The sequence below is a fragment of the Pygoscelis adeliae genome, unplaced genomic scaffold, assembly GCF_000699105.1.
Source record: "Pygoscelis adeliae isolate BGI_AS28 unplaced genomic scaffold, ASM69910v1 Scaffold451, whole genome shotgun sequence".
Lineage (NCBI taxonomy): Eukaryota > Metazoa > Chordata > Aves > Sphenisciformes > Spheniscidae > Pygoscelis > Pygoscelis adeliae.
Genome location: NW_008824030.1, coordinates 493,618 through 510,018, shown reverse-complemented (window position 1 = coordinate 510,018; position 16,401 = coordinate 493,618). Strand labels below are relative to the sequence as shown.

At 43.0% G+C, this 16,401-nt stretch overlaps 1 protein-coding gene across 4 annotated transcripts in view; it reads left to right on the top strand.

Annotated features, from left to right (window-relative positions):
• The window catches only part of LOC103919846 (chromosome unknown open reading frame, human C11orf24), a 25,595-nt gene extending 11,586 nt beyond the window's left edge, over window positions 1–14,009 (top strand). For 3 of the 4 annotated variants that reach the window (XM_009327450.1, XM_009327442.1, XM_009327434.1), the window contains 4 exons: window positions 3,475–3,550; window positions 6,049–6,287; window positions 10,873–10,989; window positions 12,197–14,009. In XM_009327450.1, the coding sequence (XP_009325725.1) occupies window positions 6,131–6,287; window positions 10,873–10,989; window positions 12,197–13,347 (1,425 nt within the window). In that variant the 5' untranslated portion in view covers window positions 3,475–3,550; window positions 6,049–6,130 and the 3' untranslated portion in view covers window positions 13,348–14,009. The remainder of the gene's footprint in view (window positions 1–3,474; window positions 3,551–6,048; window positions 6,288–10,872; window positions 10,990–12,196) is intronic. The other variant, XM_009327457.1, reaches the window with a different exon arrangement.
• The last annotated feature ends 2,392 nt before the right edge of the window (window positions 14,010–16,401 follow it).

Sequence of the window (16,401 nt, the reverse complement as noted above, 5' to 3'; positions counted from 1 at the left end):
ACACGCTCCAGCACCTCAACGTCCTTCTTGTAGTGAGGGGCCCAAAACTGAACACAGTATTTGAGGTGCGGCCTCACCAGTGCCGAGTACAGGGGCACGATCACTTCCCTGTTCCTGCTGGTCACACTATTTCTGATACAGGCCAGGATGCCATTGGCCTTCTTGGCCACCTGGGCACACTGCCGGCTCATGTTCAGCCGGCTGTCAACCAGCATCCCCAGGTCCTTTTCCGCCAGGCAGCTTTCCAGCCACTCTTCCCCAAGAGCTACATGGCTAGCTGTGTGGTGTTACACTCTGAAGAAGTTGTGTGGTAGGAGAAGGAATATAAGTGATGTTCTTCCAGACCTGAGCTGTCAATGTTTCTTCTCTGAATCATATTTCAGAGCATGTGTAACTTGTATCCTACTGTTGCAGCAGATCAGCCTCGAATGCTCTGCTGGCCTCATGTCAGCCCCAGGTGTTTATCAGATCCAGCTTGTTGGTCACCATCCTAGCCTGGCTGATTTATCCATGAGATAAGACTCTGTGATTTCTGGGCACATTTTCCTTCAAAACTCCCTCTGAAAGTATGGAACTGTGCACATCCCACTTCAGTCATCGTCCCAGAGGAGCATTTTGTTAATACTGGAAATGGTGGGGGCATGGAGAGCCTGTATTGGGGCAGCAAATGGACCTTTGACCATTGTGTCCTGGGTTTTCTAAGAAAGTGGGAATGCTTCACGCTGTGCAGGCGTCTTGAGAAGTCAAAGGAACTGTGTACAGACCAGGGACCTAGTAATGCCTTTCCTCCCCAGTAATCTCTAATGCTTCTCTGCTTCACAACCTCTGTTCAGTTCGTTCTTCATTGTTGATAGCACGTGACATTTTGTAGAAACAGCTTTGTAACCTGTCATTAACTTTCTTCGGGAGCCAAAGGAACTTAATGGCTCTAAAGCTGCTGTTCAGAGAATTATATAACTTCATCTGGTCATGCTCAGCTGACAGTGGGTCAGCCCCATGTGCCTTGGTACTACCCCTTCTGTCTCAAGAAATGTCCAACTTCAGCCTTGGAGATAAGCTTGGGAAGCCAAATGCTTCTTAAGATTGCAGCACAGATTCCCTGCCTCCTGCATTCTAGCCTCAATTCACAAAATGAGATGTGCTTGTCTTCCCTTAGCAAAATCTGGTTTAATTCTGTTTTTCTAAAGAGTGAAATATAGCACTTGTTTTGAGAGCTGCCAACACATGAAGTGTTTAGCAGCAATTGCAAGTTGAAATAATCTCAATTTGATGGGAGAGTAGCACTGTTGTCTGCAAAAGGTATTCCACCCTTGTTTTCCCTGCTTTGTTGTTATGCTGAGGATAGAAGATTTCTTTGCAATTCTTTGACCTTATTTCATGCCTCGTCCATGCACACTTGTAAGTATGAATTTTGGGGCAGTGTCTGCTGGCTGTTTGATGACAGCTCAAAGGAGCATGTGTTGCCCTAAATGATTTGCTTTGCTCATTTTGTACCTGTGATCTCTAACAGGCACACTCCCTCTTTCCATGTTTTTTTGTCTAGTTCTACATCTCTCCTTTTGCCTTGGTGCAGTCACTGCATGTACCTTGCAGCTGCTTAACCAGGAGCAACTGAGGCTGGCTGGAAGGGCACGGAGGCAAGGGGTTTATATTCCAAAGGCTTCTCTCTGCTCTTACAATATCACCCCAATCAATGTTGTCTGAAATAATACTTTGGGGTTTGGTGGGGGTTTTTTTGCACAAATTCCTTGGCTTGAGCACAGGGAGATCAGCAAGAAGGGAGGAATGCTTCTGAAACCCAGCAGGCAATGCTCTCTGGATGTGTGTGTACATTGCAATGTCATCAGTCATTCAGTTGTTGACTCAAAGTTATTCTGGTTTTCCAGCGTGTTTGTTCCCTGCTGAGTTATAGCCACAGATGGTAAAAGTAAACTTTGCACTTTTCAGTGTGTAGTCCTTTCCCAGATTTTACTTGTTGCTGTCTTTTGTGGTTTGGTTTGACTTTTAATTTCCTTGGGGATGCTCTACAGAGGGAGAAGGTAGTGCTCAAAGAGTGAATTTTGCCCTGATTTATCAAAACTTATTTCTGATGGGAACAGTAGTGTTCATCTCTTCCTTTGTGTTGTCTCCAACAGCCAGAGGATGGTTTCTTCTGGGGAGCAACACAACCTGGACAAGAAGCTTTAGCTGGTGCTTTTCTGGGATGTAGGTGTGTGGGGTGGGTGCTCAGTGGGGTCTTGGAGTACAAATGGAGCCATGTGGGACTGGCTAGAAGTGTGATGGGAAGGCAGAAATAAAGCTTATTGCTTGTAATTATAAAAGGCAGTTGTCAAGTCGGGAAAACTGATCTGCAAGTACTTGCAACTCTTGTTCTAGATGTATGGGATTGTGCTAAGGTGGAAGAGACCAAAAAAAAAACCCAACCCTAGCTGGAGGTTCTGATATTTAATACAGCATCCCGAGCATCATCTGGACTGCATTAAGGTACTACTGCATCTGGTTATCCCCTTGCTGGACTTGGAAATGAGCTGTTTGCTTGTCTGCTGTACTTCCAGTCTGTGTATTGTGTTTTTCTACTTCACACGCTGACTTCGTAAGCAATTCGTAAAGGGATTTTTATAATTGGCTAAAGAACATGTAAAATTATTTTAAGCTTGTAAGTTTGTACTGAGCGCCTTGGGGGAGGGATTATCAGCTGGCCCCTGAGGATACTGTGTTTAGTGAGAGGGAAAGGGGGGACGAACCTCTTGTGTCTGAGCTTGGCGTGTCCCCCCTAACCGGTGCTGGCCTAATCCAGAAAGGCTGCCAGATGCTTTGGAAGAGGTGAGAGGCATTTACTGGGATTTTGCTTTCCTCTGGAGCTGTTGCAGTCAAGTGAGACCAAAGTCAGCTGTGATAGGAAGGACTTCTGGTGGGTTGATGTGGTTGGGGATACAAAGCATCTCTGTGCATAGGGGACAGACAGCTATGTTAATGCAACAGCTTCTAGACACTGAGTGTGATCAACATTTGATCTTACAAATATATGTAGTTATTGGGTCAGTTGAGATTAATTAAAATTATTTTATTTGTCCTAAAAGACTGAGATGTTAACTATAATAATAATTATAGTATTTATGCATAGATATAATGCTGCTATATCTGCATTTCCAAAATGCAATGGAAGATGTTTATTCTTTGAGGATTGGTTAGTATAACTACAAAGGTATTAGTAAAGGCAGGAAACAAACCCCTTTAATAAGGGAGTGTTCTGTGTTTGTATTCATTGCTGTTATTCTTTACTGTTTTCTTTAAAACAGTAAATGCATACATTATTGCACAGCTAATTCTTTCTCAGGGTCACTTCTTAGGCTGTAAAATATTGCTTCCTGTAAGCCTTTTACCTTGAAAGGGGACAGCAAACATAAGTTAGACTCTCTTTAAAACGTAAAATTTACCCTTAATGGTGTCTTTTTTTTTTTTTTTTCCCTGCAGGTGAGATACTGCTTGCTGAATCTCTGCCTGTGACCTGTGAACTTTACAAAACGTGCACTTATTTCTGCATAACGTGGTGGGTGTGCAGGTTGATAAATGGTGTTCTGAGTGTCTTGGTGAGGTACCTATAGTGTCCATGAGGGAACCCAAATTGCTTGCTTTAAGTTGAAGGATTCAGAGTTTAAAGCAGACTTTTGCTGTCTGTCAGCAATAAGAATCTGTCTGCTGTAGGAAAATTGCTTGTGGGCAGTGTATTTCACATCTTCCCTTGCTTTCCCCCTTGCTACCAGTCTTGTCAACTGGAGTTTTCAATGACTAAACTATAGCATATGCTAAGGGTGACTGCAAGAGCGTGCTAAAGGCTAAGGCAGACTTGTGGAAGTGCCTTGTAATTCAGAACAGTGGGAAAAGTATTGAAGTTATCTTGGCTGAATAACACAAATTCATATTACCAATTCCTTGCTGAAAACGTGGGGCTGCTTTCCTGAGCAGCCAATGCCTGTGCACCTTGTGGGGGCTGCGATTGTGTATCGCACAGGTCATCTCCTCTCCTGTGCTGATTCTTTCAACTCCCACTAAGGTGCAATTGGAAGAGCAAGCGATGAGAAGCAATGAGAAAAGTCAGTCTGTGCTGTGCATGTGCAGTGCAAAATGGGAGAAAGACCTGGGCAAAGCTGGTGCTGGCTGGACACCAGGCGCAGTCTCTGGTACGGAGGACTAGATGGGGCTGGTGAGCTGCCTTTCCCCGCCAAGACTTCTGTTGTCAGGTCAGACTTAGAAATATTTCCAGCTGCCAGGTGGGATGAACTTTTGGCTGCATGAGAAACCTGCTCGCACAAAACAAGCGTGATGCTGTGTACACTTACTCCAGGGAGAAAGCCGCAGAGGGGTGCATGAGCTAAGGTCCATGGTGCAAGTACCCTACAGTCCTTTCAGGCTCCCCTGCTCTCTGGGAGAGCAGAAGATGTAGAAATGCTCCATCTGTTTTCAACAGGCAAAATAACTCTTCGTACTAGAATTAATAAAAGGGCAGGAAGGAGGCTTTGGGTTCCTTAGGGAACTTGTAGGGTGACTAGGGATGCTGAATTTGAGACACCGCATTTTAGTATCAAGTTTTGTCCACATCTTTGACTCTTTGATAGTCCAATGTGGACCTGTATGTTGTGTGTCCTCTGCGAAGCTTGGGGTAGCTGTTTATATTTCACCCTTTTTCAGGCAGGGTTGTTTTGAGGCTAAAACTCTGTTACCCTGTTCCGGGCTTTAGAACGTAGAGTAAGGAGGAAAATTTGGAAACAAAAGTTTCATGGTATGAAGCATCAAAATGTTGCAATCTGGGAATCAAAGCTAATAAACGTTATCTTGGCCTTTCTTGGAGGAAAAAAAGGGCTCTTGCTCAGATTCTTAAATTCACAAACGTGGTTGGGACTGGAGTTGAAAGCTCAGGGTGAAACTTCTTGCATGGATGGTTAAATCAGGGTCTTACACGTGTTACTGATGACTGTTGGATGTTTTTCACTATGCTATTTATACCATTCACACATGCTACTCATTCTGTGTTGTGAACTGCTTTTGCGTCTTCAACTGCAGTTGTCACGTACACCTCTGAGATGTCACGCAAAGTTGAATCTCAACACTCTTTGAAGGCTGTGATGTTTCTCTTCATAATTGCAGGATGAGGACTAAAGTTTGCTTCAGTGATGAGGAAGAGGGTTGCCCTTAAAAACTACTTAGGGAAGAGACTTATAATTGGTCTGATTTAGGCTGAACTATTTGGAAGCTCATATAAAGCTTTAAGAAGTCTTGGAAACAAGAGGGTAAATCCAGGTAGAAGCTGATGATCTGCTCTGAAGTCAACAGGAGCTGCTCCAGTGACTTCAAGGATGAGAGCCCATCCATTGGGACAGAGTCTTATGTGTGCATTGGTAATGAAGAAAAGACATTGCCTATTTATTGTTTTATGTGGGGAAATGAAGGCTTACTGTGGGTGTAAATCTTCTTCAATAACAGCTGATGTGTCTGTGTAATGTCTTGGAAGACCTGAAATTTTGGCTTTTGCTTGTTTTTAATCAAAATTTCTTTTAGCTTTTTGCAATGAGCAGGAAAATCAAAGCAGGAATCAGCCAAAGTTGATGCTTGGTTTTGACAGACTTGGTGTAAAGGCAGGGCCAGGACTATAGTTCCCCATATTATCAATGTGCTCAAGCTGGTGCAAACCCTTCTGCTGAGCCTGGGAACATTAAGGGTCCCAGAGTGAGTCAAAAGGTATCATGTCTGTGCTGCCGTACGCCTGTGGACTTTGAGTTTGGCTTTGTACACGTGGCTTTTGACTTGAGCTGTTCTCTGTTGGGGCCTGAGCAAAGTACTCTTTCCAAAGAAAGAGCCTCTCCGTGAATTTGGGAATGGTCTTTTTTCTCTTGCCTCTGTGTCATTGCCTGTATGTTGTGTGTAATGATATTTGCCTGCCTTTTGTACACTTTTTTTTTCCATTCCTACTGATAGGAGTGTGTTTAGTAGAACACTCTCTTGATATAAATTGATCATTTTCTTTTTCTTTTTTTTTATTTTCTTTAATAGGTATATTGCAGTGGATCTGAAAGTGATATAGGAAAGAGTTTCTCCTGGGAAGAGAAGCCTCCCTGCAAGGCCAACTCTGAAGATGTGGACTGCCATTGTATTCTTCCCGCTGATTTCCTTCTGTATATGTGAACATAGGTTTTCTGTCCTGAAAGGGAGAGGAGTCCGTGTAGTGCAAATAAACAGGCTTACAACTGAAAGGCAGTGCAGGCAGGCTTGTCAAAGCCCAGGTGCTTCAGGTGAGGTTCTTGTCCCTTAGCTGGAATTCCATCTGGGTTTTCTGTTCCTTAAAGGTCTCTTCTGCTCCCCTGACAACTATCTTTCTTAATTCCAGTTGTTTACAGGCATTTACAGTTATGGCTTCTCTGTGCAGTCCTGTGGCGCCACATAACTGTGACAGCTTTGGTTAAATTGAATCCAGAACAACCATTTCCCAGGGCTCTTATAGCTTCCATAAGAAACAGCATGTATGTGCACTTGGTGTGCACTGGTAGCGTGCAAACGGTGTTAGGTCACTTGACTTGAAGAATTATTATTCCATGCTGCCAGATGTTTGCAAGTAAACAGTGCTGTTGTAGACAGCTGCACTGGAATGAGTAGTCTTTGCTCACTGGTATTTATGTGTGTTTTTTCTGCCTTAGAAGAAATGAGTTGTATCCTGCAACCAAGCACAGGGTTAAACAAGTCCGGGGAGATGGGAGCCTTCTGCTGTCTACATCTGAGATGTCTTTAAAGAGCATTAAACTTTTAAATGAGTCTTTCAGAGTTGTCCTTATGAAGGACCCTCTCTTATCTAGCCACATGTGAAAACTTGTAGCACCTACAAACAACTGGTGATGCTGTGGTGAAGATGAGACCTTGGTTCAGGTGGATGAATGTCTGACAGTCAGATTAATAGGAACATCATAAAGATGCCTTTTTTAATGCCCAGTGGTTTAAACCTGTATTTTAAACGTGAGACATCCCTTCATAGTGGAAAGAAAGCACCTTTATAAACTAAGTGTTTTATTTAGGAGGTAAAATATGAGTGGGTTTGTCTCCCAGGCACCAGAGCTGTGAAAACTTTAGCTTCTGCTTTTTAAGGTGGTAAACTCTAGAGAGATGACACATTCACACTGACTGTGCTGACACTTAGGGTTTGTAGCACTGCATGTTTGTCTGTTCCACGTGAGAATCTCTAAACACTGTGCACATGTCATCTTAACTTCCTGATATCTTGATAAGGGTAGAATAGGTGCTATCAGCTGCCTCTTCCAGAGGAGGGACATAAGGAATTTACTTAGTCTGTGATCAGGGCTGGGAGATTACCTGAGTGCATGCTTCACCCTGTTGCTGACTTCAATGACTTTTTTTATACCCTTCACCTTGTTCTCTCCTGTCGTGTTTTGTACAGACCAAGTCCAGTTGAGTGTTAGCTTTGGGCAGAGGGGGTTGAGCCTCTAGAATTAGGTGACCCATTCCATCTTCAGCAAACCATGCAAAACTAAACCCAAAAGCATAAACCTTTTCAGGTTTTACATTCTGTATTAAACCCACTGAAGCAATTTAACTCCTATTTGTTACTTGATGGCCAGTCTGTTGCACTACCTGGTGTCAAGGGAGATGGAAAAGATACAAACTCTTGACATAAATGTGTAGCCATGTGCAGAGAGATCATCTGGAGAGAAGGACCTGAAATGTCTTTTTTTTTTTTTTTTATGATTAACTTTAGGTTTTAAGATCAGCGTTACTGCTCTCATTCTCCATTCCTACCTTCTCTAAGTATATTTATTTTTGTGCTTTCTTTCATTACAGACATGAGGCCTGAGGCTTAGATGTTACACCTATGTAACTGTCAGTAAAGGAGCAGTGGTTCTTATTTTTGTAAAGTATTATAGTGTTAAGTTGCAGGCCAAGGGTGCATGGGGAGACGTCTTCATAGCTACATTGCTTGGAGAAGTGGAAAAATAACACTCCTAGCTGGTTAGACTCTCTTCTGTAGATGTAATTTATACTCTTGCTGACATAACATCACTAAGTTAGAGAAATACTGCAACTATCACAAAAAGAACCGCTTTTGCCAGTACATTCACATCTCAGATGTGCCTTGCAGAAAAGGGAATGGTTGCTGGTCTAGCTATTCCAGCATCGCCTCTGAATATCCACACCAGAGGCCAGGATACATAGTTAGCAAACTAACATGTCAAAAAGGATTGGTACAATCCTACAGTTTGACACTTCAATTACATGCTAATAAAAGCAGCAAAACGCTCCAGGGCTGATAGCATGGGTAGTAACTCTAACCTCCGCATGTTGTCTAATGCAATGGGTTCAAGTCTCCAGCTGCTGCTAGGGTAAGTGATATACATCATGGAGAAAGTGCCCATCTTAGCAAAGATCTGGCAATCCAGGATTCCCAGATGCCTGGTGAGCATGGTGAACCTGTGTTGGGAGGTAAGATAAGCTAGCGCTCTTCCACTTGCATCCTCAGCCATATTCAGAGCTCTCCCAAGTTTCTTCTGTGGTGGTCAGTCCAGGGCTGGAGGGAACATCTTGGCCATCGGAGCAGTCTGGCTCTGAAAACAGAGCCACTTGGCCATACTTCTGGGCTATCTTGCATGCTCTGGGAAAAATAAAGGGAAAATATGACATAGCTGCAAAAACAAATATTCCTGCTCCCTACTTGCACAATACATCTGCTTACCTGGCTTCTGCTTGTCTTTGGGCATCTGTGATTTCTTTCCAGTAACAGCAGGCCTAAAAATGAAATAAACCAGTTTGGTAGGGCAAGACCTCGGCATCTGCCTACATGGTTTCCTTTCAAAATAGCTCTGAAGAGCGTTTGTTGTCCTTCCACTTTCTTTTTTTTTCTTCTTTGTTTCTTTTTTTTTTCTTTTTTCTGTCTCCTAATTGGAAGTGAGCAAAAAGGAGCCACTGGGTGGCACATATCTTGCAGTGGACACATCAGCTGGAGCCTCAGTCTGGAGTTGCATCAAAGGAAGTACTAATCAGTCCAGCTGAATAGAGGTATCTGGTTGTCCTGGGGAGCAACAGGGAAGTCATGAGCAGCTGGATACCATCCTGATGGCAGCAGAAACCAGGGTGCTTTAACCATGCTGATTCCATTAGTCTCTTGACCTTTCTGAACTGACTGACTTAGATATGTAGCCAGTGCAAGATATGCTGCTGGCTTTTTGTTTTCCCCTTCCCGAGAAGTGAGAAATGGCACGATTTACAGTAGTAGATGGTCTGCGTTTCTCCACTAGCATGGCTTACTGAGTGAGGGACAGGAGTTGGGATTGGGAATCAGAGCACATCCAAACATGCTTTCATTTCTGAGGAGTGGATTTTAATTTCTTGAAGGGCTGCTGCTGTGTCTCCTGCTCTGTGTGACTGTTGAGGCTTGTCATTAATCTGTATTTTTAAGTACCATTTTTTAAAAGACTCTGAATGGTTTCGGTCACTTACTGACTTTGATAAAATGTTGAAAAATTCCACCTTTGCTAGTTTCTTTAGGGCTGTCAAAACAGACTGCAATTGTTGGTACAGGGATTTCTCCAAGTTCATAAATTTTCCACAAGCCCTTTTAATAACTGTGGTAACATAATTTTTTTTATGAAAAGTTCAAGCTTCCCATAGCCTTAATCCTCAGTGAGGGTAACTCTCTTTGTAGATAAGAGCTTTAAATATAGCCCTATGTACCACATAGGCATGTCCTTTGCTGTTTCTCACACTTCTAACAAAACACAGAAATTAATTTCTCCTACAGTACACTTAAGTTCCCTTTAATCCACTGACAAGTGGTCAGTTGGGCACATATCTGCTTCATCCCAGACTGAGCACTGTGTTATCTTCTGTGCTTTTTGTTACAGCACGTGTCCCAAAAATCAATTGCATGCTACTGTGATATTACATAAAATCGTAGTATGATTAGGCAGGAAGGGACCTTTTGAAGGTCTCTGGTCCGAACCCGGCTTAGATCTGGCTGTTCAAGACCTCATGGAGAGTGTACCACCTCTCTGGCCCCCAGCCCAGTGTTTGAGTGCCCTTGTGGTGGAAACTAATTTTTTCCCTTGATGTTGAGTTGGGATTTCCTGTAAATAACCTGCTTCAGCCCCTCAGACATCTAGTAGTCTCCCTTGGACTCGCTCCAGTATGTCAATACTGCTCTTGTGTGCTGGAGAGCCCAAAACTGGGCACAGTGTTTGAGAAGTCTCCTCAGCGCTGGTTAGAGCAGGTTCATTCCTTCCCTCAAAGCTTGGTTATGTGTATGTAGACACGCCCAGAAAGAAGTTAGTGAGTTCGAAGGAATGCCAGGAGGGAAAGTTCCTGCTGTGATGAGTTTGTTTAGCTTGTGTTGGGGTTTGACTTCCTAAAAGAATATTTCTGTGATGGCTCCCATGGCTAATGGCATCATTGTTCAACGAAGGAAGAGTAAATTTTTGTGTAACTCCAAGCACTGAGATGAGAGCTGTCTCCCATGGGTGATGAGATGGGTGTCTTCTCAGTTTCAGCTCACTTCCCCCCCCCCCCCATTAAGACATCTAGATGAATGCTAGCATTTAGATGGGTCCAAACCGTAGTGCACTCTCTCTGTCCCTGTCTGGGTGAGTGAATTGCTGCTGTTAGGAGATGTTGGTACTAGAAGACAGGTAGGCTGCAGCTGCTATATTGATTTCATTGGCTTTCCAGTTATTTTCACTAAGGCTGAGTCAGGATCCTTTAAGGCCAGACCTTCTAGCTATTGTTTGGGTTTGTTTGTTTTTTTTAATTCTTTAATTACAGCCATGAAGCAGTGTGTTCAGTATACTGTGTGTAGCGACCCATCTTCTCTGCTGTTTTCAGGTAACCATCACTGTAATTGGTCTGTGCCCTACCAGAATCGCTGCATCCTCTTGCAGTGTCACCAGCTGAGCGTGTGCCAGAATGCTGGAGAACAAGACATCAAAGATCTGCTTGGAGGTAACGCCATGCTTCAGGCTCCTGCTAAATCCAGGATCCTGGTCCTTTTGCTTACATTTAGATCTTGACTGGCTTTCAGCTGAGGGAAATGGATTGTGAAATGCCTGGAGGATGATTCTGTAGGTAAAGTCGGTTGACTGGAAAAACCGTTCCACTAGGCTCCTAAGGGCTCTGGCACTTACATGTGCGTGATGTGTCTTTGAGTAACTTTTGTTACTGGTACTGAGTAACAGTTTGTCTCCATGTTGAAGACGTCATTCATTCAAGCCATTTGCACTCCACATGCTGTCCTTTGGAAAATAAAGGCATAACAGATGTATTTATATTTTTTAAGAGAAAGAAAAATGTCTTGGCATTGTTGAGATTGTTGAGATTGCCAGGATTTTGTGCCAGAGGCAGCAGGCTGCTTCTATAGTCAGAGCAGCCTTAGCAGCAATTGCTCATGGTGACTTTCCAGTGCCAGGGTCTTCAATTTTAATTAAGTGACACAATAACAAAACAGAGCTTGTTAGTAATTGGGGAATCAATCTTCTAAAGTATGATTCAAGAGTTTGCTGTACCTAAGTTAAAAAAAAAAAAGAAAGTTTGTTCATGGTTCTTCTGGGTTTGCAAAGGTTTCTCTGCAACGTAGCAACCAGACCTTGATAAGCAAATGGGATTTATGTCACTATAAATCTAGATCACTAGTTGTGAAGGAATTTCTCCCGAAGTATGAAGGTGAAAGTGGAAATTTCCACTCAGTTTTGAGAGGTGAAAATTATGAATCTAAGCACAAAGGCTGTGTCGATGCTGTGTAACTTTGAAAGCATGAGTCGTCTTCTCAGGAGCTCGCATTCGTAACACTGCTCCTGTTGATAATGTGCTTCTGCATTGTAGCTCTGTACTTCATTACCCCCTTTTGTGGAATTAATTCCCTCATTGGGCAAATGCCAGAGGTCTGTGGCACAAAAAAACCCCCAACCCAAAAACAAACAAACAAACAAACCACCCCCAACAAAAAAAACAAACCCAAAACCCAAAGGGATTATGTGCAATAAAGGCAGGGGTCTGAGTTTTCATGTTCTTGCTGACTTCAGGACTGATTTATTCCAGTTGTACTCCATGTACTGCAGAATACGTGTTCTGGTTTGCATGTTGGGGGTATGAGGTCAGATTGGAGCTTGAGAGTTTTATTCTTATGAGACTGATTGGTTTTGTCTTTTTGAAGAAATTGTTGGTGGGAAAAGGGAAACAGTCCTGTTTCACCATCAAAGCTATCCGCAGAAAAAGGAGAGGATGGTGAATGCACGGGTTGACCGACACAACGTGGAAAACCTGTTTTCCTCAGCGGCTCAGACTCACAAGATTCACTTGAGGCATTTGCTCGGGATTGACAGGGAAGTTGTAATAACAAATGCAAGAAAAACAATTACAAGCAATGCTACCACCACCACTGCCACAGCCGTAACAACAAATGTTACAAATGCAACTGTCCTCACTACAGCTTATGAAACAACTGCCAAAACCTCAAACGCCACTGGAGATTTTGGTCGCCTTGTTGAAGCCATGTCAACCACTGCCTCTTCTCCCACTTCTAGTAGCATCCCTGCCGCCACTTCCAGCCATGTCACCAAGCTTGTGACCACCACTGAAAAATCAGAAAATAGTAGCTCTGTCTCAGTATTGTCCCCCACTTCTACTTTTGTTCCCCTCACTGTCATTTCTGAAGCAGGTGCTCAAATGCCTCGAACAGAGCAGTTTAACCCAGCCACCACCACCAGCATTCCCCGCTCTAGTAGCCCCGCCACTGTTGGAGCTGACCTGAAGATCATGAGTACAACATTGACCACCCTCATCCCGCAGGATGCAGAAACATCTTCCACTCATGCCATGGCACTCACCCCCTTGGAGAGTTCATACTCTGCGAATCCAGTGCCTGTCGTATCACTGTATGTAGAGCCAGAAACAAGTACAGCCACAACATCCTTGAGTAAATCAACTCTTCTTCTGGGCTCTACAAGAGGTGCCATGGTTTTAACTACTGCCTCTACAGCAGAAATTATGAGTGGGCATGGGATACAGTCAACATCTCACATTTTTTCAACAACCACAGCTCCAGCAGATGCACCCAAAACAACAGCTTCAGGCCTTGAAGAAACTCAGGACACAGACAATGAGTATCTTCTCATTGCTGCTGAGCCCCTGACTCAGTACTTAGTGGATAAAAGTTCTCTTCTTGCAGTGCTTTTAGTTGGTACGTTTTTCTTCATAACTGTTATAGTTCTTTTCCTTATGCAGGCCTACGAGAGCTACAAGAGGAAGGATTACACACAAGTGGATTACCTGATCAATGGAATGTATGTGGACTCAGAAATGTGAAAGGGTGGGGATAAAACAGTGGGCAGAGAGATGGAAAGGAGATTGAAAGCCTGCCTGACTTGTTTTTCTTTCCTATTTGCCTATAACACAAACTGAAAGTGCTTCCAAATTTACTTCTGGTGCAATTGAGGAGAAATGCCATGTACTGTATTAAGAAAAAAAAATAATTTTTTATTCAACCACGCAACGGGTTGCTCTAAAAAAAAAGTAATAATTTTTAAAACTTACATAATGCACAATAGCTTTGGCCATTATTTTTCATTGCAAAACAAACCTAACAAGGGGTAAGCCATCACCCTCACAAAATGCTGTGGCGCTTTTTCAACTGTTTGCAGTGCAAGTTCCTTGTGTTTCATTCATTTCACATGTGCTTCTCTGAAAACAGAGCAAAGGATGCTCTCACCTTTTGCGAAGTGCTCTGAAATCGCCAGATGAGAAGTGTGGAGTACTGCTGCAACAGGGAACTTTTAATCCAATGCGTGTTGTTTCAGTATACTTCTTGCTTGTAAAGAGGTCTGTTTACAAGGCATTGTAAACTCTGTTTACTGCTAACCCAAGATATCTTTTCACCATGGAGCAGATTACTGTGCCCCTGCACTTAAATTATCTTATTTTTGTATTCACTTAATAAATGGGGTCCTGGAAGGGCATATCTTGTTGCATTTCTGGTTTCATTCCTGTTCCTGTCAGTTCAGAAGCAGGCAAGTGGGCTTCTGGGGCTTAAGCAAATTAGCTCCACTTCAATATTCCAAGTATGGGGGCTTTGAAGACCTCACTGGAAGTATGGACATGTCACAGAAGATGCTGATCATCATCTGGGGTACTACTCCTGTAATTTCAGAGCAGTATGCTGCCAGTCTCCCAGGTATGCGGACCCATTCACTGCTTATTATCGTTCATGCGTAAAGCATCAGGATCTGTTCTGGTTTTTGTTTTGCATTTGGGACCAGCTCAGAGTTGCTAGTAATTTGGAAACCTTATTGCATGTGCAGTTGCAGCTCACCTTCTAAGATCTGCAGCTGAGAGAGTGAGTAGAAAACACTTGATTTTCGGCAAGTATCCTTCAGTGATTAATGCATCTTATTTGAATGACACATACATACCAATAGCAAAATGCTGGATCAAGGTGCATTGTATTTTTTTTTTTAACCTGATTGATAGCTTGTCTCTCACTTCGGATTCGTTGGCTCTTCTTTAATCCTGCTTGCATGTAATCTTGAGGCTGATAATAGCCAAACCTCAGAATTTGAGCTGTTGGGTTTTGGTTTGGTTATTTATTCAAATTCTTTGGCTGTTTAGAATTTGGAGGGAGTCTTTATGCTGGAAGAGGTTACTTTGTAGACTTCTTGTTCATCATCAAGCTGAAAGTACTATGAAAATAGCTGCAAATAGCACAAGCAGCAGCAGAGGCAAGGGGTTGTTTGAAAGAAATGGGCAGGAGGTAGCTTCCTGAATCTTACCTGATAACAAATTTTGAGGACAAAATTTCAGCAAGTAGTGTATGTTGAGGAAAGGAAAGAGATTGCTTTGTAAGTGAGACTTGGTTGTCAGCGTTGGGTTGCATTTTGCCGTGCTTTTGCATGGACTGCATCTGCATGCCAGTAGGTTAGAGCATCTCTCAGGGTAAAAGGATAGTGTGGTTTTGGGAGTCTCCCTCCTTGGAATGCCTGAAGTATAAGCCACAAAATTCACGTGATGTTTCCTGGAGGGGAAAAAAAGAGTTTGAGGGACTGAATTTTATTGTATTTTAAGGTTATTTTTAATTGGTTTCTCCTCAGCAGAAGGGAACTGAACCCTGATTTCTGCCATCTTCCAGGAGCCACCTCTGTGCAGTATCTATGCAACAAGGTGCTGGGAACATCCCCCAGCATAGCTGGGGAGTTGCACCCCGTTGAGATGCTTGGGACTGTTTGCCTCTCAACGCAGCTGTTCTGAGCTGTTAGCAGATGTCAGGTAGATGCTGCTCTACAACCACAAAGTCCAGAGATTTATCTTTACATAGGGATCTCAGGTTTCACCTTAATTGCTGGTGAGTCACTAACCACAGACCTAAGCATGTGGTCTTTGAGCTCTACTCCAGATACTGAGGTAAGAGCTGTCTCCTCAACTCCCTGCCATCTCCGAAGTAAGGAGATGGGTGTTACCTCAGATTCATCTCACTTCTTTTTCTCCTCATTTAGGCATCTCAGATAAATGCTTGCATTTCGATAGGGTGAATCCAGGCAGTAGTGCTCTTCCTTGTAATTTATCCCTGCCTATGCAAGTGAATTCCTGTCTGTAGGAAGTGCCTTCCTGCATAAAGGGTCAGTGTAGCAGCTGTTCTGCTAGTGCACTGCAGTATTTTTTTTTTTAAGTTGCCTGAGCTATTTCCACAAAGACAAACTATGATCATCAGACTCATAATTGCTTATCCTGGAAATGGGGAAATTTTTGGATGAACTTTGCACTAACTGTGGCCTTGTTTCTTTTGGTGTCCATGGATCTCTTCATAGACCGAAAATTGGACACCAGATTCTGTGGAGTGGAGCGGAAGCTTGTGAAGTTGCATTGTTTTTTATTCTCTTCTTTGAAGAGATATTAAACTCCTGTACTGATTTCCTGGAGGGAGTAGGAAGTGAAAGGAGAGGAAGGGGGCATTACTTAAACACAACTCTGAAAGAGTTTTCTTTTCTAAAACAAGATACTTTGTAAGATTGGTTAATTAAAAACAAATACACCCCTTTGGGGATAATTTAAGTGGGTATGATATAGTTACAAAAGTTGGAGTTGGGTTACAACTCTATTTGAAAGAGTCTTAGGGAGTTTCTCATGGACAGAGTGAGAATATTACAACTCCATCATGGCTAAAAGAAAACACCACCATAAAAATCTTTGTGGCTTCTTAACAGGTTCTTACAGGAAGGTGAGTACTCATCAGAAGCTTGTTGCAGTTCCCACAGCCCTGGTACATTTACATCTAAGTCTCCTCTTCAGATACTGGCACAGCCTGTCCTTTTTGTTCTTATTTGAGTTACTGCACTTCCAGCTATGAATTACTTTCTCAGCAGGCACTGA